The following is a 22,526-nucleotide window of genomic DNA, read 5'->3' as shown; positions in this document are numbered from 1 at the left end:
AATTAAAACCTCTGAAAACAGAAATAAGATGGTGGCTGGTGACCGAATGAGAGTCTCTTGCTCAATGATTTTAATTTATATGATAATAGTATTCATCAGGAAAAGGAAATCCAGGTTTTCACTTTCCTTGTCTGGCACCTCACACACAGCTGTCTCCCATTTCTTCTTTCCGCTCCCTTTCAAAACTTCAGCCAGTTTGTGAGTCTGTGTTTCGTGATTCTTCGCCAGTGTTGCTCAGTCTCTTTTTGTCAATATGATAATATTCTCTGTGACATTTTCAGATGAGTAGAGTTAAAATATTTTACTCTATTTCTAGGGGTCCAAAGTTTTAACAGTCACAAGATGAGAGACAAAAAAGATAAACAACAAAATAAATCATGAAAGATAAACAACAAGATTATAACCAGTCTATCCCCTAGTGGACCAAGGGCTAAGAAGGGGTAAAGAGCCTGAACACACACTGATCACTTAAATAAGCCAGGTGGATTCTTCCCCAGGACCGCAGTTGGGGAGACCATGGGGAGACACCTGCCTCAGAGCCAGTCAATGTCCTGTCAAGCATGTGATGTTAAGAAGGCCTCCCTCACAAATACACATAAGAGATACAGACCGTACCTGATCGTTGTTATGCTTTAGAATTAAAAGACAGTCTTGGAACTGGGGCCAGGTTTGGTCCCATGGCAAATTGGAGTCACATATAAGCTACAGTTATGGGTGAGGTGGTAATCAAAAGAAAGTCAAAGTAGATAACAAAGCAGTTGCAAAAAGGCACTGTGCAGGTAGAGAGAGAAAGAGAGGGAGAGAGACGAGCAGACCCTACTGTTATTGACTTAACTCCCAGCCTCTTTCAAGTGCTGGATTTGGGGGGTTCTTCTCATCCCTACAAGGCTGGAGTGGGTTTGGGCTCCTTGCAACTGGTTCATCCAGCAGTACTAACATTTGTTGAGTGTTTACTCTGGGCTGGGCTCTGCTCTAAGCCCTTTACACTATGTTTCTTAACTCATTTAATCTCTCAACATACTATGAGGAACAACACACTGCAGGGTTTTTTCCTTCCATTTTACTGATGAGTGAATTCAGCCAGAGAGAACCTATGTGTTCAGGAGACACAGTTTCTAAGTGTGGACCTTTTCCTGAAAAAGTTCACGTTTCTATTCTCTTGAATAAACACGAATGCCTTAGGTATGCTAACCAAGCACTGTACTAAATACTGGGGATGGAAAGAGAAATTATTTGAGTTAGAACATGTTCTTGTCCTCAAGGTGCTCTCAGGCCAGTGGAGGAGAAGCAAGAGAAGTCAAGAGAGGAGAGAAAGGAAACGGAAGAGGTGGGGAGGTGATGGGCAGGCAAAAACGATGAGGGCTGGGACAGCAGGAGCAGATCAGAAGCAGAGACCAGAGCAGTGAGCCAGAGAGACTGACAGAAGAAAACAAAGGCAGAAATTGAAAGCACAAAGCTCTGAGGTCTGCGGAGGAAGGCAGACAGTTCCTTAGGAGATCTTAGGGGACAGTCTCAGTTTAGAAGGTAGATGCTCAAGTGTTTGTGTGTGCACCAAATAGCCTCTAGCACCCCAGTGGTTCTGAAAGGCTTAAGCCAACTCTAATTGAAGGGTCATGGAGTGGGGCAGGAGTTCTGAGTAGTTTTCTGAAGAATTCAGGAAAGAGCTCACATGAGAAAGAATATGCATAAAAATATGTCAACATGTCAGTCAGTCAGTTCAGTCACTCAGTCGTGTCCAACTCTTTGCAACCCCATGGGCTGCAGCACACCAGGCCTCCCGGTCCATCCCCAACTCCCGGAGTTTACTCAAATTTATGTCCATTGAGTCGGTGATGCCATCCAACCATCTCATCCTCTGTTGTCCCCTTCTCCTCCCACCTTCAATCTTTCCCAGCATCAGGGTCTTTCCAGACGAATCAGTTATTCACATCAGGTGGCCAAAGTATTGGAGTTTCAGCTTTAGCATCATTCCTTCCAATGAATATTCAGGACTGACCTCCTTTAAGATGGACTGGTTGGATCTCCTTGCAGTCCAAGAGACTCTCAGTCTTCTCCAACACCACAGTTCAAAAGCATCAGTTCTTCAGTGCTCAGCCTTCTTTATAGTCCAACTCTCATATCCATACATGACTACTAGAAAAACCATAGCTTTGACTAGATGGACCTTTGTTGACAAAGTAATGTCTCTGCTTTTTAATATGCTGTCTAGGTTGGTCATAACTTTCCTTCCAAGGAGTAAGAGTCTTTTAATTTCATGGCGGCAGTCACCATCTGCAGTGACTTCAGAGCCCAAAAAAATAGTCTGTCACTGTTTCCACTGTTTCCCCATCTATTTGCTATGAAGTAATGGAACACGATGCCATGATCTTAGTTTTCTGAATGTTGAGTTTTAAGCCAACTTTTTCACTCTCCTCTTTTACTTTCATCAAGAGGCTCTTTAGTTTTTCTTTGCTTTCTGCCATAAGGGTGGTGTCATCTGCATATCTGAGGTTATTGATATTTCTCCTGGCAATCTTGATTCCAGCTTGTGCTTCTTCCACCCCAGTGTTTCTCATGATGTACTCTGCATATGTTAAATAAGCAGGGTGACAATATACAGCCTTGTTGTACTCCTTTCCCTATTTGGAACCAGTCTGTTGTTCCATGTCCATTTCTAACTGTTGCTTCCTGACCTGCATACAGATTTCTCAGGAGGCAGGTCAGGTGGTCCCGTCTCTTCCCATCTCTTAAAGAATTTTCCACAGTTTGTTGTGATCCACAGTTAAAAGCTTTGTCATAGTCAATAAAGCAGAAATAGACGTTTTTCTGGGACTCTCTTGCTTTTTTGATGATCCAACAGATGTTGGCAATTTGATCTCTGGTTCCTCTACCTTTTCTAAATCCAGCTTGAACATCTGGAAGTTCACGGTTCATGTACTGTTAAAGCCTGGTCTGGAGAATTTTGAGCATTACTTTACTAGCGTGTGAGATGAGTGCAATTGTGTGGTAGTTTGAGCATTCTTTGGCATTGCCTTTCTTTGGGATTGGAATAAAGACTGATCTTTTCCAGTCCTGTGGCCACTGCTGAGTTTTCCAAATTTTCTGGCATATTGAGTGCAGCACTTTAATTCCATCACCTCCACTAGCTTTGTTCATAGACAGCATTTAAAAATACATGGAACCATATTATAATGGTTCCAGCCAAGTCAAGAATGTGGTCCTGTTTCCTTTCCCTCTTCTCATTGCTTCTTCAAGGGTCACAGGTTTCTGTGAGCAAGATGGGAAGGGGACATGGAAGTACAAGGCAGGGGTAAGGAAAGGCTTACACTCCAGTCACTGCAGCTCACCACCTGCAAAGGCAGCCACCAGGGGAGGGTGGAAATGTTCATTTTCGGTTGATTCCTACACATGGCTAGACTTTTAAAGGGCTGACTGGAGACTGCTATTTGCATTGTGATTTGTGAATTAAAGTGACTGTAGGACTTTACAGGGGTCAGAGTGCCCTGAGTTCTCACCCAGAGGCAGGAGAAGAAACTCCCTCTGGGTAAGTTTTAAAGAGACAACAAGAGACACAAATAAAGGTAATTTTAATTACACTTTGTGAGTCCTGCTTAGTTCTGTATCTTATCCCATGAGAAGAGCTTCCTAGTTAAAAGCCGCCCTTCTCTTTCCCCAACTCTGTCTGTAATTAAAACTTGATGGGATTACAGTTAGAAGACTACAGTAAGGTGTTTCCTACCTTGATCCTTTCTCTTTATTGGTGCTTTTGCTAACAGCTGTATTGCGTCCCGAAGCAGATTCTGATTTCTCTTCAGTGGGAGATCCAAATCCAGCACTAAAATGAAAACTATTTTCTTTGGTCATTTGAAAAAGCCACGACCAATGTCAATCATATGAAAAGAACAATATGCTACATTTGCAAGACATTTCATAGGTTATAAGGCATTTTCACTTCCATTTTACATTTTGATTCCAATCAACGAGAAGAAATAGGGCACCAGGCATTATTCCATCTGCAGATAAGGGTGTGAAGCCTGATCATAGACCATGAGTCATGGGTTCACAGCAGACAGAATGTCAAGCCAATTTTCCTGGTTTTCATCCTGAAATTGTGTGACTGTCAGAAGAATAAAAATTAAGCTGCCAAAACCTAAAATCTAAATTTCCTTTTTACTCCCAAATTCAGGGAGAGAATGATTTGAGTGTAGACAAAACATCATTTTCTTACTTGGTCTTTTCTTTACTTGCTCTTCTTAAAGAAGATGAAGAAGAAATACTTCGTCCATAACCAACGTCTGATGACTTATCTTCCGTAGATGGAGGTGGAGAACTAAAATTTTACATATTTGAAATTATGTACAAATTAAAATAATTTGTCAACATTAACTTTGTCCTACAAAATAGATTTTTTTCTGAAAAATCATATTTGGAGCTGACTTTTAACAGTGACACATTATTTTAATAGCATAAAGGAGAGGTGAAGAAAAGATAAAATGAATACTATAAAGCTTTTCATGACCTAGAACTGGAAATAGTTTTTAAGATGTGCCACAGAAAATGTATAGCTTCTACTGTTTTTTATTTTATTAGAAAAATTGGGCATCAGTGGTATTCTTGCATCTAGTTCTGGAGATTTGTAAACATAATTCATCTTGGTTTGCTCCTCTCTGTTTATACCTTCTTCAGTTACTTGATGTCACCAGAAGGGTAAGAATCCCTGACTGCAGAAATACATGTGGAATTGAGTGGTAATGTGGAGTCAAAGGAAAAACTATGGTGGTGACTATTCCGTGGTCTTTACTATGTTAGGCTATGAATTTACAGACCAGTATTTACTTTCATGGTGGTGCTAGACAGAGGAAGGGATAAAAGGTACCATACTGGGCACCTTTATGTATTCACATGATGATAGACAAAAATTTTGCTTCCCCATATCCCTGCTCCCCCCAAAGACTCACACATCAGAAGATCTACTGTTAATTAAGAGTATAGCACGTTGGTCACTTGGTTCTTGTAAGCAGAGATCCTTCAAAGGCAAAAGTTTGGTGCCAAGATTTATCTGTAGGTAGTTTAAGAATTGAAAAGTAATCTCTGCATGGGTTATATATTTTTAAAAAGTATATTGATGTAATAGGTTCTCAGTTATTTCAAGTATCTAATTTCACACACACACACACACACACACGTAGAAATAGGAATCTGAAGCTTGTGGATGTCTTGTCTTTGGGCACAATATACTCTCCAGCACCCTCCGCTCCTCACCCCAGCCCTGCAAGTCTCTGTAGCTTGACACTCAGCTGTTTCACACCATAATGATCAGACTGGCTCATGGAAGTATTTGAGTTTGAAAATCCACCCACATATATAAGGGAAAGTTTATTGTCTGTAACAGTAACTAATTACTCTACAGATCACCAAAAATGTTGTGAGGATGACTAAAAGCCAACTAGATGAAGCCCTATACTAGCAATTTATCAGCCTGGTGAAAAGGTTTAGACCAGATCACCTTGTGAGGTCCTTTTCTAATCAAGTACTAGATAATTCTCTTAGTCATGATCCTTTTAAAGTAAGACAGAGCATGTCATTCTTCTGTCCAGAACTCTGCTGTATTTACCCATTTCATTCAGAGTAAAGGCCCACGTCTTTGCAGTGATCTACAAGCCCATCATGAGCTCCTGCCTCTGTGACTTGGTCTATTATTCCACCCCTGCTTGACCCAGCTCAGGCTACACTGACTTTGCTGTTTCCTTAAATGTGCCAACTGTGTTTACTCCTCATGCTTTCTGCACCTCCACCTGTAAAACTCCTTCTCCACGGCTAAGTCCCTCACCTCCTTCAAATTTTCGCTTGGATGTTACCCTTTCATTGGGGCTACCTGACCTCAATGCCAAATTATGACTGTAAACCCCAGGATCCTCAGCATGATAGAGCCCCTTGGTCCTTCTTTGCTCTCCTCCCCAGCCACTATAGTGGTTCTCACTTCGATCATGTGATACAATTTGTGAGATTTACCATTTATTATCTGTTTCCTCTCACTGGTACCATGGGAGAAAAGATCTTTGTCTCATTTGTTCACTGACATATTTAAAGACTAAAATATCAGAAACAATTTAGAATTAATCAGAGCAGGGGTTCCCAACCTCCTGGGCTGTGGACCAGCATCCTCTGTCAGATCAGCGGTGGCATTAGGTTAGAAATAATGTGCACAATAAATGTCATGCCCTTGAATCATCCCCAAACCATCCTCCCCTATCCCTGGTCTGTGGAAAAACTGTCTTCCGAGAAATTGGTCCCTGATACCAAAAAGAGTGAGAACCGCTGAATCAGAGAGTTCTCCTTCATAAGGAAATTGTCTCACTAAGTTTTGGGGGTTTTTGGTGTTTTTTTTAAACTCACGAACACACATATTTGCCGCAGTTTTTCACCTGTTCCATGGCAACATTTTTCCAACAAGTGCTCTTTGGTGGTTTTTCTGCTCTTTCCCTCATTTTTCTTAAAGCATCTTTGTACTAATAATGTGGCACTTGTTCTTTTAAAATTACTCATCATTGAATGAGAGCAGTAATTTCTCAGTGGTTTGTGTGTGTTCTGGAGGGTATGGTGGTGGCAGTGCCAGGAAAAGCAGAAGGAAGAGATAAAGTGTTAGGCTAGCTGTTCTGATGACTCAAAATGTCTCTAATTCTGTTACGATGATATAGCATTTCCTGCAAATATGGCTTAATTAGCTGTGATTCTTTTACAACCCTGGGTCCTCTCCTTCTTTGAACCAAATTGATCCAAGAAGGTTGCTGCCACCAGCCCTGCTCATCCCAGTTCCCCAGGGCCTGTCCACCCAGCCCCTGGCAAACCAAGCACCCAATTTTTGAACGTCTGAGTTGTCCATCCCCTCAGGAAGCATGGAGTCTGGATGGTGCTCTCTGAGATCAGCTACCACTCCTGTCAGTCTCTGTGCTTTTCCCCCTTTCTCATTCTTCCTTCCATATAGCTTCTGCTTGATCCCAGGGACTTTTAAATGTTTGAAATCTGCAGATCATACTTGTTTCCTGCTTCTGCCTAAAATGGGATTTGTAGGTTTTTAAAAATTTCTCCATTTTCCTTACTGCTTTTGGTTTCCAGAAGTAGAAAATGCTGATATAGACAGTAATGTCAAAAACTCTTCAAGATTCTAATGTTTAGCTTCCCATTTCTTTCAACATTAACACTGAACTGAAATCATAATCATAAATGCAGCCAAGTAAAAAATAATATTATTCTGCATTACATGTTATAATTCAGTATTTCAATATGGCTTATTTCAGTGAGATTATAATAAATAAAATGAAGACTTATATTTCTATTGTTAACATTATAATTGACACGGAGCCCTAGAAGCAATATAAAAGAAGCTGATTCTTTTTTATTTTCTCTGAAACTTGAGACTAGCATTAGCAAGCTAATTTAAGTACAAGTAATTAAAATCTAGTTAAAACTGTACACAAATGCAAAATCTTATAGCCAGACAAAGTTTAAGGATGAACTTCTGATTCCCAAGTTTCTGTCTATAAAAATAAAAATTATGTCAGGTGGTTATAAAATTGCAATGTAATGGCATCATGATGGAAGAACTGATCACTATATACTAAAATACAAATTAGTGCTGCCACTTACCCGACCATAATCATAGAATCCATCACTAATTATGTTACTTGATGACAAATAGCCAGTCTGACTGTATTTCAGAGACAGGTAGTTGTTGAGCAGTTTGTTATAAGCAGCCTCACTGAATTTATTTTTTCGACTTACTGATACATTAATTTCTTCAAGGATTTCTAAAGCCCTGTCAATAAAAGCAAAAATGACATTATTTGCCTTATATAAGCAATCTAACATTAAGTTCCCATTTATGTACCTCACACTAAGATCCTGAGTTGAAGAACTGGGATGGAAAGGTTAAAACCATCCCACCCATTTAGATAAACTAATCCTGACAGAATTATAAAGACAGATCTGCCCTTTTTGAGAACATATATACCATGTAGTAACTTACATTCAAACAATTTGAAAAATACACTTTCAGAAGAAAAACATTGTTCATTTAAAGCAAAAATCAGTATTGGATTCCAGTTTTTTTCAGCTAACCAGGTGATATATGCAAAGAATAAAAATGGTTAGAAATAATATAAACTTGTCTGTGGAACCTTAAAACCCTACTGACTGTGGTGCTAAAGGCAAGTGACTCATAGGCTGTTGGTAAGGAGAACCAATGCAGTGAAGCTGCTTAAAGGCATAATTGTAGTGGAAAAGTTTGGGGGGACAGAAAAAGACAGATGACAGTCATGGCTTGACTGTTTAAATTCAGTCTTGAAAGTTAAGAGAGCAAACCAGGGGAAAGTGAAAGAGGAGCATTTATCAAGATGAAAAAGTGGAAAAGAAGACATTGAAGATGATTTTGTGGAGGTGGTGAGGGAGGTCTAGGACCCCGCTTCTGCAGGTGGTCCCTTCAGAGGGACTGTGACCCACAGAGCTTCTGAATGATGCCCAGCAGCCTGAGCATGGGCATGGAAACTGTTGGACCTTCCTCCGGCCTGAAGAAAGTGTGTGTCCTTGATCTGAGCCAGACCCTCCAGGCCATGCCACCCACCCGAGCCTGCACAACTCCACGGCCATGGGCTCGTCCCCAGCACAGACCATCACGGCCCAGCTGGCGTTCCTCCGGACCTCCTCATTCTTGGAGCGCAGGAGCTCTACCAGCGGCTCCAGCCCACCTGCATTTCTCAGCTAGAAGTAGAAACCAGAATTTTACACATTAAGAGTATAGAACATAAACATTTATGCTTAAGAAAACTTCATTATTTGATTGTTAAAAGGGTGCTGAGTATGTAAAAACATTTTAGGATGTGTCCACATTTAGACTTATTAAATTCAGGGGTAAATAATCGATTGCAAAAACCTTAAGAGTCCAGTTTTCTGTTCAAAATCAAGAGGCCACAGTAAAGTAATTGAGGGAGGGACTTTCCTGGTGGTCCTGTGGCTAAGATTTTGTGCTCCCAACGCAGGGGGCCTGGGTTTGGTCCCTGGTCAGGGAACTAGATCCCACATGCTGCAACGAAAGTGAAAGTGAAGTCGCTCAGTCTTGTCTGACTCTGCGACCCCATGGACTGTAGCCTACCACTCTCCTCCGTCCGTGGGATTTTCCAGGCAAGGGTACTGGAGTGGGTTGCCATTTCCTTCTCCAGGGGATCTTCCTGGCCCAGGGATCCAACCTGGGTCTCCTGCCTCATAGGCAGACGCTTTACTGTCTGAGCCACCAGGGAAGTCCAAAGCCAACTAAATAAATAATTAAAGAATGGATATTAAAAAATAATTTCTTTTATTTGGAGAATAATTATGATACTGTGATGGCTTTTGCCATACAACAACATGAATCGGCCACAGGTATACATGTGTCCCCCGCACCCTTAGGGAGGAGATGGGGCAAAGAACCTGTCCTCCTTCCCCTACAGTGCAGTGTCCCACGTTCGTTTGCTCTGCTCCTCACCACTGCTGGTGCATCTGGCCCTGTAGTGGACAGAAGCATGGGCTCCCAGAGATGCCCTTGTACCCTGGAGGGTTCTGGCAGATGTGGTTAAGTTAGGGATTTGAAGATAGGAAGATTGTCCTGGGTTATCAAGTGGACCTAATTTAATTACAAGGGTTCTTATAAGAAGAGGGAGATGAGAGTGTGAGGAGTAGGGAAGGGAAATTTGTAGAAACAGATATTGTAGTCATCTGCTTGGAAGATAGAGGAAGAGGCCACAGCCAAGAAATGCAGGTGGATGGTCAAAGCTAGAAAGCGTCAGGAAACAGTCCCGTCAAGTCTCCAGAAGGATCAGAGCTCTGTTAATATCCTAACATTAACCCATAAGACCCATTTTCAGACTTCTGACCTCCCAACTGTAAGATAACAGAATCGTATCTGGCCACCTGATACGAACAGCTGACTCACTGGAAAAGACCCTGATGCTGGGAAGGATTGAAGGCAAAAGGAGAATAAGGCAGCAGAGGATGAGATGGTTAGATAGCATCATGGTTAGATAGCATCACTGATGCAATGGACAAGAATCCGAGCAAACTCCGGGAGATAGTGAAATACAGGGGAGCCTGGCATGCTGCAGTCCACAGGGTGGCAAAGACTCAGACACGACTTAGCGACTGAACAACAACAACAATTGCTTTAAGCTGCTGAGTTGTGGTCATTCTTACGGCAGCAGTAGAAAACAGACATGGTCTCCAAAGCCGGGCAGGAGTAACCAGTGCAGGCAAGTGGCACCCGTGGCACCAGACACTGTGACCAAGCCAGCCGTGTGGCCAAGGCAATGCTGAAGCAGTTCTCCAGAGGAAGACCCATTTTATCATTCATATTTCTTCAAGGAGTGACAAAGAACAAGAACCAGAAGAGAATCGGGGAGAACTACACTAATTACACTACTAAAAGGAATCACTCATGTATAAAATTATTCAAATCGGGGGGGAAGAAAAGATTTGACAGAGTGCTTGTCTCCCTGTCTGAAATGTAATACTGTGCTATCTAAGCCTGGAGGACAAAGGAATATTCTACAGGTGTCTCTGTGTAGTATTTGAAAACAGAAGCCCTTATGAGACATGATCCACTTCCAGTCATGTTCTCAAACACAGGGGCTCTGATGGAGATCACACATTAGCACGAGTAACTTGGGCAGCTTTGAAAAGTTTACTTGAAGTATCTCATGCTTAGTAAGCCACATTTCTGAACATCTTTATTTCTGAGTATAATACAAGATTGCAATCTGACTCCGTGTGCTCTTTTGGAAGATATCTAACTCATTTATGAATTTCTCCACTCATTCCTCCATTCATTTATTCATCCACTCATTCATTCAACAACTGCTTACTAAGCCTATACTGTGTGCCAGATATATATTAATGACATGAACACAGGAAAGGGAAACTTCAGTTCCCTTCCCTAAAGCCTCAGGGAGTTTATGGTCTTACATGCAAAGGCTAATGCAAAACTGAGTTCAAGGAAGGCATTGTCAGGGAGTGGTGGAATCACAGAGCAGGATGTTTGAGGCCCTGTTTGAGGACTGAAGGCAGGCCTCATGGAGGACGGAATGGCTGAGCTGGATGTTGAAGGAGAAACAGGCATTTATCAGGTGGACAGACATGAGCAGAGACATCAAGGAGGTATAAATAAGAGAACTGAGCATGCTGACAATCACAAATCGTATGGCATTTCTAGAGCGTAGAGTTATGGCTGGGAGGTGGGTTCAGGATTAGGCAGCACAGGTGGATCATCTCAAGTCTTTACATAACTGTTCCCGTGGGGGAGTGGCACACCACCGGGGACTTGCAGTGATGTGATGAGGCTCATATATTGAAAGGTCAGTTTGGGGACTTACTTGGTGGTCCAGTGGCCAAGACTTCACTCTCCCAGTTGCAGGGGGCATGGGTTCAATCCCTGGTCAGGGAACTAGATCCCACATGCTGCATCTGAGAGTCCACATGCTGCAACTAGGACCCAGGGCAGCCAAAGAAATATGTGCCAGTGCCGAGTCACTCAGTCGTGTCTGACTCTTTGTGACCCCATGGACTGTAGCCCACCAGGCTGCTCCGTCCATGGAATGCTACAGGAAAGAATACTGAAGTGGGCAGCCATTCCCTTCTCCGAGGGATCTTCCTGACCCTGGGATCAAACCTGGGTCTCCTGGATTGCAGGCAAATTTTTTACCATCTGAGATGAATACAAATGAAAACATCTAAGAGACAGAGGAGATGTGTCAGTTGTCTGAGCAGGCAGCACTGTGTGAGGGCAGGGGCTCTGGGCTGAGAACGATGTTTTCTCACAATCCTGACTTCCCGACCAATCAGCTCTGCTTTACACACATTAAATCTTTTTAGCCCCATTTTCCTTCTCTGTAAAATGGGGATGACAAATGTACCTATTCCTTTTTCAAAAACTGGAGTATAATTGCTTTCCATACTACATGCATTACATATAGTTGGCTTATTCTATTAGTTTCAGGTGTACAACATAGCAATTCAATATTTTTATAGACCATACTCCGTTTACGCGAGTGCTCAGTCACTCCCTTTCTTGGCTGGATGAGGTCAGTTTGTTTCCCAACATCTTGCATCTCGAGCTACTTAAACGATGGATGCGGCGAAACACTTGAAAATGTTTCAAATGAATTCAGGGGTAGGTACCGACCAGAAGAAGGCGAGAAGGAAAGGGACGCAAACGCTCACCTCTGTGCGGGCCTCCGCGTCACACGCGGTTGCAGCAACGGTGAGGGCGGCTTTGCTCTGCACGATGGTGTTGGCCGAGTGCAGCGGGCCGAGCAGGGCGTGCATGACGTCGTGGCTCTGGATGCCCAGGCGCAGGGGCTCCTGCATGGCCATGTTCGTCAGCACTGTGGCCGCGTTGGCGATGGCTCCGTCTCGTTTGCTGGACAGGGTGTTGATTAACGCGTCTATACCATCACCTTCCGCAGCAGCTCTGGGTCAACGAAGGAGAAATGAACGCTCTTCACCCCACTTCAAGAACTGATCTTTGGAGCGTACAGCTAAGCTTATAAAACAAACGAGTGCATAAAGACAATTTTAGAAAGAAATTAATTTACCCGGGCAATGAACCTGGCATTGAAGCGCTGGGGATTTAAATGGAGTCCGGGGGCGGGGGGTAATGTCAAGTTATGAATGAATTTAAATAATCCTTTCCCTACATCTGCAGCTTTGGGTTATAGAAAAATGCATGATTGCTTCTTAGAAACTCTGCTTCAGCTGTTCATTTTTTAATACTTATAAGTATTCCAATTCAATAGTTACTGAATTCTATTAAAATATTTCTAACCAGTAAGAAAACAAAGCTTAAATAGGAGGAATGAGTGAACATGGAAATTTAAGATCAGATTCTTCAGTTTGTCTTCTTTTTAAATGAAGCTGTTAACTGTAGGTAGATGTTAACACGTTTGAAGGCAGCAAATCATTTTGATGGGTGAATGTTGCTTTTATAAATTAAACGTCAAGATTCAAGTCATGATATTGACAAAAAATAATTTTAGTAATAATGTAGGCATATCCAGTTGTTAAATTTCCTATTTCTAGTATAAAAAGACTACCATCATCCATTAATATATTATTAACATTTTCTCACAATTAGAAATCCTAAACCTTCTTATAAAAACACTATACTTTCTATAGTCCTTGCTTTGTAATCACTGTAAAAGCTCATAAAAGAGTATGAATTAAAAAGACATAATTTTAATGAGTGAAAGATTATTTAATCTTAAGCTCAAAGGTTCTTTAATGTTTGGAGTTGTTTCAATTATGATGTTTCAAGCAATAAGATATATAGAGCATCCTGGTTTTAAAGGAGGACCCCAAATTGTATTAAAAATCTGTTTAAATCATCATGGGAATAGAAGTAATCAAGACAATAAAAGTACACTTAAGAGTCCAATAATACTAACATCTCTTTCAGGTTATATTTGACACAAAAATTTTAGGATCATATTAATAACCAAAATTGAAAAAAAAAAAAAAAAACCTGAGGCTACATAGTTTAGCTCATCACCCTGCATTCTGATGAGTTTAATTTGGCTCTGTCACCTAAATCTGCTGATGGCGAAGGAGAATTGATGTGTTAAAACAGAAGTCATCACAGTTATTCATCAGAGAGCAGAATACACATATGGCCTCAATAAGGAGACTGGTAGCTCTAGGTGAAAGGAAGCTGTGATTAGGCACAAACTAGCTCTGAAGGAGACTCAACTGCAGCCATTGGGCAGGAACGGAATGACATCATTCTGGAGAATGAAGGGTTCCTCGGTGTTGACCTTGAAGGCAGCTCCCACCCCTGGTTTATAAAAATCCATCCAGAAAACACACCATATTGATTGTCACCAAGGCAAAGCGAGCACTCAGTTCCATGTTTCTCCTCCTCCAGTCCCCGGTGTCTATTTAACCCTCTGTATCATCTCCCAGTCTTTATCTGGGAAAGCATCCTTTAAATTTTGGTTTGATGACAGGTGACCAAAATTTGGGAGGAAGGCCCTGCATCTCACTATGACAGACTGAGGGACAGCATTTAATTTCCTTTCCTCAAGTATAAAATAAACACTCTTAAGATTATTTCACATTACATCTCTCTCCTATTATTGACATCATGGTCATTTGATTTTATGAAGAAGGGAAAATTTGAGGCTCTAATATAGTCTAAATTTGGTGGAACTTCTCATATTCAACTTATAGTAAAAATTGACATAAAACTACCAGGAGTAATTTAAAATTATGCATATCTTCTAATTAATATATGCTTCTGGTTGTTCAGTTGCTAAGTTGTGTCCGACATTTTGTGACCCTGTGGACTGCAGCACACTGGGCTTCCCTGTTCATCACCAACTCCGGGAGCTTGCTGAAACTCATGTTGATTGAGTCGGTGATGCCATCCAACCATCTCATCCTCTGTCACTCCCTTCTCCTCTTGCCCTGAATCCTTCCCAGCATCGGGGTCTTTTCTAATGAGTCAATACTTTGTATCAGGCGGCCAAAGTATTGGAGCTTCAGCTTCAGCATCAGTTCTTCCAATGCTTAAACCTCAAAATATTTTGTTTCCTTTGACTTATTTTTCATGCACTTAATGTAATCCATTCCTTAAACCAAATACTTTGTGATTCTTAATCATTATAAACACACCTTGGTTAAAATCTACTTAGTGGTTTTAGACGTTTACTTTTTAACACATCTTGGAGTGTAAAGAAAGAGCACACAATGGAATCCATGAGAAAAGCCAGAAGTATTTTAGGTAAATGCATTTCAGTAAATTCTCAAAGGCTATGTCTTTTGTGTGTATCAGGGAATTTACAGAAAATTTAAGTAAGTGCATAGGATCATACTCCATCATTTTAGTTTCTCTAGTTTATGTTTGTTTTTTTTTTAAAAAAAAAAAAAAACAACAACTCCTGGGTCATGGAGACACAGGGAGTTTCATCAGGCGTGCCTCTGCTCTCAGTCTTTCTGCTTGGATTTTGCTTCTCTCTTTCTCCTGTACAACAGCATGTCTGGCCCTGGTTCATTTATACTCTACCTTCTGCTCTTTCTTTCCTCTTTATGGAGGCAGTAAAGGGAAGAACATTTTTATGTACTAGCTGTTTAAAAAGCTCAAAGATTCTAGACACAGTGGAATATAGCATTTACTAAATTGAACATAACTGCCAGCACCAAATCATACATGCACAGCTGGGAGAGCAATGCAATATAATGTAGACATATCTGCCCATAATTTGCTATGTGCAGCTCTAAGTGCAAAATGCATAAATGAGATTAAATTATGATATGGAAAATCAAGCTATTAGTCTTACTTAAAAAAAATAATTTCAGTTATAGAAATGGAGTACAGAATTTGTACTTAAAAAAAGAAGAATTGCATTAATTTTGTGTCTTTCAAACCAAAGACACTATGTCTTATTTCCCCTGTGTCTAACATATACACAAGCCAAATCCTATCCTATTCTAAAACACATTTTTAGTTTCCTAGATGGAACAGCATTATTCAAATAGATAGGATAGAAGTCAAACTGCTTTGTTACAAAATACAGAATTACAGGGTCATCTGTAATGACCTGAACAATCTGAACCTATTTTCTGATATTTACTATCATTAGTCTCTATCCAGTTGGACTTTAATCAAATAAGAGTTTAAAATGTAAATTGAAAAGTTTAACCAAGCTAAAAACTCATATATGTAAATAGAAGTGAAGTTTGACATGTCATGTCTGTCAATTTATTACCAAGTCCTGACTATTTCCCTCCTCTGTATTTCTCAAATCCCTCCCTTTCCTCCATCTCCATCTCTCCCTCTGAATCCAATCCAATATCCTTTCTTATGGATTGATGTAAGTTCTCTCCTAACACACTTTCCCCCTCATCCACTCCAAACTTTTCTCCATCTTACAGTTAAGTGATTTAAAAAAAATATATATATACACATATATTTATACAAATATTGATACAAAGATACATATATTTATTTGGCTGCACTGAGTCTTACTCGCCACACATGGGATCTGCTTTCTAAACCTTAGTTGCAGCACATAGGATCTAGCTCCCTGGCTAGGGATCAAGCCTGGGCCCCCTGCGTTGGGAGCACCGATGCAGGTGGACCACTGGACCACCAGAGAAGTTACTGATGTGATTGAAATGGTTTTACTTTTATACTTTTATTGGAGTATAATTGCTTTACAATGTTGTGGTAGTATCTGCTGTATGATGAAGTGAATCAGCTATATGTATACATCAACCCCTCCTTCTCGAGCCTCCCTCCCACCCCTCGCTTCCCATCCATCTAGGTCATCACAGCATGACCATGAGCTCCCTGTGCTATGCTGAAGATTCCCACCAACTATTTGCTTTGGCACAATGGTAAAGAATCCACCTGTCAGTGCAGGAGACACAAGAGAAGCAGGTTTCATCCCTGGGTCGGGAAGATCCCCTGGAGTAGGAAATGACAAGCCACTCCAGCATTCTTGCCTAAAAAATTCCATGGACAGAGGAGCCTGGTGGGCTACAGTCCATGGGGTCACAAAAGAGTCAGACACAATTGACTGTCAAACCTCATCTCCCAGTTCATCCCACCCTCCCTGCCCCACCTCACGTCCACACATCTGTTCTCTATGTTTGCATCTCTATTCCGGCCCTGGAACCAGGTTCATTTGTACCATTTTCCTAAATTCTGCATACATGTGTTAATATATAGGTATTTGTTTTTCTCTTTCTTAGCCATAAAGGGGAATGAAATTGGGTCATTTGAAGAGATTTGGGTGGACTGGAGTCTGTCAAAACAGAGTGAAGTAAAGTTACTTTTTAAATAATATAATCATATTTCTCCTCTACTTAAAGCTTCCACCATTGCCCATTGCTCAGGATAAAGCCCCAGATTTCATGTGTCCTCTGAAGTTAAGCATGAGTTGACCCTGTCTCCTTCACCCTTACGCTCCCTGCCACCTCTCCCTGTTGCTGCATCCCAGCCAGGCCTTTCTGGCAACCTTGCCAGGCTCCATGTCACCTCAGGGTGTCCTCACACTCTGGTCCCCCTGCCTGGACATTTCTTCCCCCAATAATTCCCATTCATCATTCAAAGTTCAACACTAACATCTCCTCCTCAAGGAAGCATTTCTTGACCCCAAACTAGGTCTTGGAGAAGGCAATGGCAACCCACTCCAGTATTCTTGCCTGGAAAATCCCATGGGAGGAGCCTGGTAGGCTGCAGTCCATGGGGTGGCTAAGAGTCGGACACGACTGAGCGGCTTCACTTTCACTTTTCACTTTCATGCATTGGAGAAGGAAATGGCAACCCACTCCAGTGTTCTTGCCTGGAGAATCCCAGGGACAGGGGAGCCTGGTGGGCTCCCATCGGTGAGGTTGCACAGAGTCGGACATGACTGAAGCGGCTTAGCAGCAGCAAACTAGGTCTTTTTCACATAAGGTCAGAGCATGCATTTGCTAAACATAAACGTTTCTTTTTGTTTAAAAAAAATGAGATTTGGGTACAAACGTTCACAGTCAGAGAATAGTAACCATCTCAAAATATTATTTCTTGGCACATGTTATGGAAAGGAATTCGACACAAAGTTTTTTTTGTATTAAGTCCCCAAGCCCCACAGTGAAAAAGCACTTACAGCAAGGGCGCTAAGAATACTAAGGAAAAATGCATTTGCACAAATAGCATCTATTTTATGCCTCCTTGTATTTACTATGCTGTTTCACGTCTGTGTGCCTTTGCACTCATGCTTGCTCTGCCCCAAATTCCCTGCCCTATTTCTCCCACACCTCTGCCTGAGGACCACTAGCTCACCCTGCAAAACCAGCTCACTTGCCCTTTCCTGGGTGAAGTTATCCACATCCATTACTGCCCGTCCTTATTAATCAATCACCCTGCCTCTGTGTCTGCCTGGTATCTACTTCTCAGCCAGGCTGCGAGTCTTTTTATATCCCCAGTGCTGAGAAGATCAATATATTTTAATTGACTTGAATCACCTCAAGGGGAGTGATGAGAACCTCTTGCAGGTGTTGAGAAACAGAGAGGGAAAAGTACTCAGCTCAGTTTTAAGTTCACAAGAAGGGAGAGGACTCAGTAGTATGGGGATCTCCGCTTGTATCACTTAAACAGCTCCTCTTGAAAGCAGGTTATTTCCTCCTCACCCTGGGCTTCTCTAATTATACAGTGAAGTCATTTTTATAGGAAGTGTAATAGAAGAATCTTGCGCTTGACACAGTGTCTTTGGGATCTACTCCTTTCAGGTATCAAGGGATGTGGATATTCTGTCTTTGCCGACACGGTGGACTGTTTATTTGGGCTCTGTCATCGGAGGACATGATTTGGTACCTCTCGGATGTTGATTCTTGCTGCTGTCGGGAGGCTCACATTTAACCCATCTGCAAAGGCTGGTTACATGAATCAAGGGTGACCTTGGGCCGCACGGAAAATCTGTTTAACAGAGCCCACATACCGGGGAATATGTGGAACCCGATGGAACAGATGGTAATATTGGCAATCAGAACCTTGTTTGTTAACAGTGATTACAACCATTCCCACCAGCACGGCTTTTCATATGTCTCCGTGAGGTTTGTCACACCAAAGCAAGACACATTGGTGGCAGGCACGCTGCGAGCGGGGCGGGGAGGTGCATGTGCCCCAATGGCTGGGGGCTGGCGAGTTTAATTGCGGGTTCCCGCGAGTCTATACAGGTGCGAGGCGGGTGGGGCGCGGGCCACTAAAATAAACAGATCTCCTGGTTATCAGAGCCAGATTTGGAATGCTGTGAACAGGATTCCTGACTCTCATTCCAGCCAGCTTTTCAAAGGTAATGACCCAAGAAGTCGAGGGTGTTCGTTAAATTGATCGATTTCTGAGTCCCAAACAACCGTCATTCCGAGGCAGCCCCACAGCTGCAGAAGACAAAGAAATGTGCCCCCCAACTCTGGCTGAACCCCAGAATTGACAAAAGTAGCCAAGAGATTGTCTCTTTTCAAAAAAATATTTAAAGACGTTTATCCTGTAGTAAGGGACAGAATCATGATTAAACTGCAGGCAAAAATCTTAAAGAATGTAAAGTAACATTATTATTAGACTGAAACCCAGCCATAAAAAACAAACGGAAGAAGCTTTGCATCCTATAGCAAAATAAGGGGAAAAAAATGCAAAATAAAATTTTTAGGGATGTGAAATCAAATTGTTTCCATCATACCGAGGTGCCCTAGCAAGTATGATTTGGGGGCTTCCAGGACATGCTTTTAACTACAGTTGCTGCGACATCACGATTTTTCAAGAGAAAACTGCTACTCAAAAGGAGTCGAGTACACCCTAATCCAGCCCCTCCACAGAGAACACGCAGGGTTGTTTTTTTTTTTTTTTTTTACCAATTATGAGGCAGTCAGTCAAGGTGCAGGGAAATCAAATGTAACTTTCTTACAAGTGACATGGAATCTTTATTGACCTATCTGTTCAATCAGGATACCTCACTTCCATACATGCCACCTTCTGTCTCAAAAAGCTGCAATGCCTGCCAATAATAAACTAGATGCCATCAGGAAAGAACAACTGTCTTCATTTAACATGGCTGACTTGTCTCTTGATAAAATAGGAATAATGGTCAGGGTGTTAGAACATTCATAATAAGTGGCTTCTCCAGCTACCAAATGTTTCTGTTTAGCCTGGAAGTCAATCTGTTTACATATCTGGATGTGACAGGGGCCACAATCCCAAAGTAACTAGAGATACCACGTTTTCTATTTTCTTAACTAAATAATAAGGATGCTGAAATCTCTAGAGTGACTGCACATTAAAAAAAAAAAAAACCAACCACTGGCCATTGCCAGGACTACCCTCAGCTCATCAGCTCTAATGTTGCTTCTTCGGAGAGACCCTCTTTGATGAGCTGTGTCATTCCTGTGACTCCTTCCACAACCCTGTTGTCATGCATGCCCCTCTCTATGATATCATGCTGTTTTATTTAATCCATACTGTTACTGCCTCTGAAATTACCTTAAAATTACTCATGTGTTGTCTGTCTTCCTGTCCAACCTGTAAGCTTCATGAAAACAGTTTCATGGAACCATTGTCATGTTCCCTACTGAATCCCTACAGCCTAGAGCAGTGCCTGGCACACAAAGAACACCCAAGTAACAGTGAAATAATTTACACAAGAAACCAAAATTCACAGATAAGAACTTCCTTAGCCTTTGGGATAAAATGATAGAAGTGGTAAAGAGTGATCCCATCTATTCCTAGTGGAAATTTGTGTTCCAGGCTCCCTGGATCAAGGGTAATCACTTGGATGTGCAAAATAGAATTCAGATTCCATTTTTATTTTGTTTTTGTTTTATAGTTAAGAAAGATTAAAATTTAGTGAGAGAATTGCTCAGGGAGCAAGTCAATCAACAGAGACAAAATTAAAACCATGGTGATCTGACTTTTAGTTCACTACCTTTTTTTGCAATTATTAATATCTTAAGCTTTGAAAAATATTGTACTTTCAAGGGGGGGAAAAAAAGCCAGCATCTATTTGGTTTACTTCATCATTCCTTAGGAAATGAGAAATAAGGGAGACCATTTTGATGCGCAGCATTCTGGGAAATTTTTACTAACCTTTGAATACTTTTTTTTTCTTTTTCTTATTCTCTTATAAATAGAAAACAAGGGTGAGGAGGAAGTGAAGTGATAACGGGGAAAGCAACCTGGGAGAAAGGTGGAAGGAGGGAGGAAGGGGGGGGGGGATGGAAACTCACTTCTCCAAAGGTGCCTTCAGTCTGGTGGAATCCAAAGAGACCAAGAAGGCAGAGGGAAACATTTTGGTGGGAAGATTTGGAGAAGCTCAAACTCAGGGAGATAGTGAGCAGGAGGCAGAGAAGGAAAACTCATGAGCTTTCTCTGGATATAGGTGGCCGACTGGCTCGGCGTATAGTGTCCATCCCACCCCTGTGACCTTGAACAGGGACTGTGCTTCTGTTTCCTCATCTGCAGAATGGACTTGCTACATCACAGGGAACTTTTCGAAGATTTGCTGATACGTTCCAAGTACTTAGCTCGGCGCCTGGCCACACATTCCAACTCTCACCATCATTCCACCATCGCTCTCAGCATCGTCATCACCACGTCACCATCATTATCACAGCATTACCCACGCCTGCTGAGTGAGCCACAAGGGCAGAGATTTTCCTATAATCCTGTCTCCATTTCTGGGATCATGGGAAAATAGCGCCCTGTTTCCAAATTTGCCTCTATGTATGAACTTTTCATTTTCAGACAACTTTTCAGCTAGACAGTCAAATCTCCAACCTCTGCAGGGCTGGAGCTGAAGCAATTTCCTCAAGCATCACCCCCAAGCCTTTGTTTAGGCAACAAATGAGCAGTGAAGGCTGTTTTCAGAGGGATGGAAAATCATGGGAAAAATTAATGTAAAAAGTCAAGGATGAGTAAAAGTGGAATTTATGTAGGTACTAAGCTATCCAAACTGTTTGATAATTTCCTCTTAAAATCAGTTACATTGGAAATTAAGCCTGAAAGAGGTACCAGCAAATTTAAAATAAGGTTATGCAAATGTCAGTCTTTGCTCTCCAGGTAATAAAAGAAGGATAGATAATTTTCTAATTGAACATTTCATGGGATTCACCTAGCCTCAACTGGTAGCTAATAAAATTCAAACTGTTTGTGAAGGTTGACTAGGCATCAACTGACACAAAATGGGGATACGGAATTTACTTGTTTCATTGCAAAATCCAGCTTTTCATTCTATATACTCCTTAAAATCAAAGGTGTTGATCAATATACAGTTAGCAGAGAAGAAATCTAGGTGCTAAGGTGGGTAGAAACAGAAAGTATCCACTCGGTAAACTTGGACGGAAATAAGGAAAGAATACTACTTAAGTTTACCATGAAGGTGCCTCCCATATATTTTATCTGTTAATTTCAGAAGCCTTTTAAGATAGTGAAGAACACTTTAAATAAGTTTTTGAGGTATCATCCTGAGTACAAAAATCTGATACACCCTTACTACAAAATTGAACTTTCTAAAAGGAACTAACTCAACTTGTCTTGGAGGATTCTCATCTTATGAGCATTTTAATTCAAAGGAGGTAGCACCTGACAATAAAGTGATATAAGTAAGAATTTTAAAACCAAATAATTTCTATTATTCAAAGTCAAGACCAAAAAATTCAGCTCTAGAGTAAGTACCATAACAACAAGATTAATTTATGTCAGTTAAGTGTATTATATTTATCCTGTATGGTTATGTAGCACAGGTGATATTCAGCCACCAGGACAATGAATGTGTCAAAATATTTTGGAATGACTTCACCTTAAAAGGAGACAGAGACAAGCATCTATTAACACACAGCTAGCAATAGAATATTACCTCTTTAAAAGCACCACAATGGAATGCTTTCCAGATCACAATCTTTCAATAATGTTTTAAAATATTATTTTAAACACACTGAAGAATATTTCGGATTAAGTTGGTGAGCATTTTCACTAAAATACAGAGCAAATCTTC

The 22,526-nt window shown here is 41.3% G+C and overlaps 1 protein-coding gene across 1 annotated transcript in view; it reads right to left on the bottom strand.

Annotated features, from left to right (window-relative positions):
• Nucleotides 1-22,526, bottom strand: part of ARMC3 (armadillo repeat containing 3) — an 86,763-nt gene that overhangs the window by 14,849 nt on the left and 49,388 nt on the right. The window contains exons 11-16 of the mRNA XM_068986750.1: nucleotides 12,223-12,472; nucleotides 8,600-8,736; nucleotides 7,627-7,795; nucleotides 4,938-5,038; nucleotides 4,208-4,309; nucleotides 3,719-3,814 (exon numbers count right to left, since the gene is read on the bottom strand). Of these exons, the coding sequence (XP_068842851.1) occupies nucleotides 3,719-3,814; nucleotides 4,208-4,309; nucleotides 4,938-5,038; nucleotides 7,627-7,795; nucleotides 8,600-8,736; nucleotides 12,223-12,472 (855 nt within the window). The remainder of the gene's footprint in view (nucleotides 1-3,718; nucleotides 3,815-4,207; nucleotides 4,310-4,937; nucleotides 5,039-7,626; nucleotides 7,796-8,599; nucleotides 8,737-12,222; nucleotides 12,473-22,526) is intronic.

This window comes from Capricornis sumatraensis, chromosome 15 (genome assembly GCF_032405125.1).
Source record: "Capricornis sumatraensis isolate serow.1 chromosome 15, serow.2, whole genome shotgun sequence".
Classification (NCBI taxonomy): Eukaryota; Metazoa; Chordata; class Mammalia; order Artiodactyla; family Bovidae; genus Capricornis; species Capricornis sumatraensis.
Note: the sequence above shows the minus strand (reverse complement) of the source record. Positions and strands in the feature narration are given on the sequence as shown.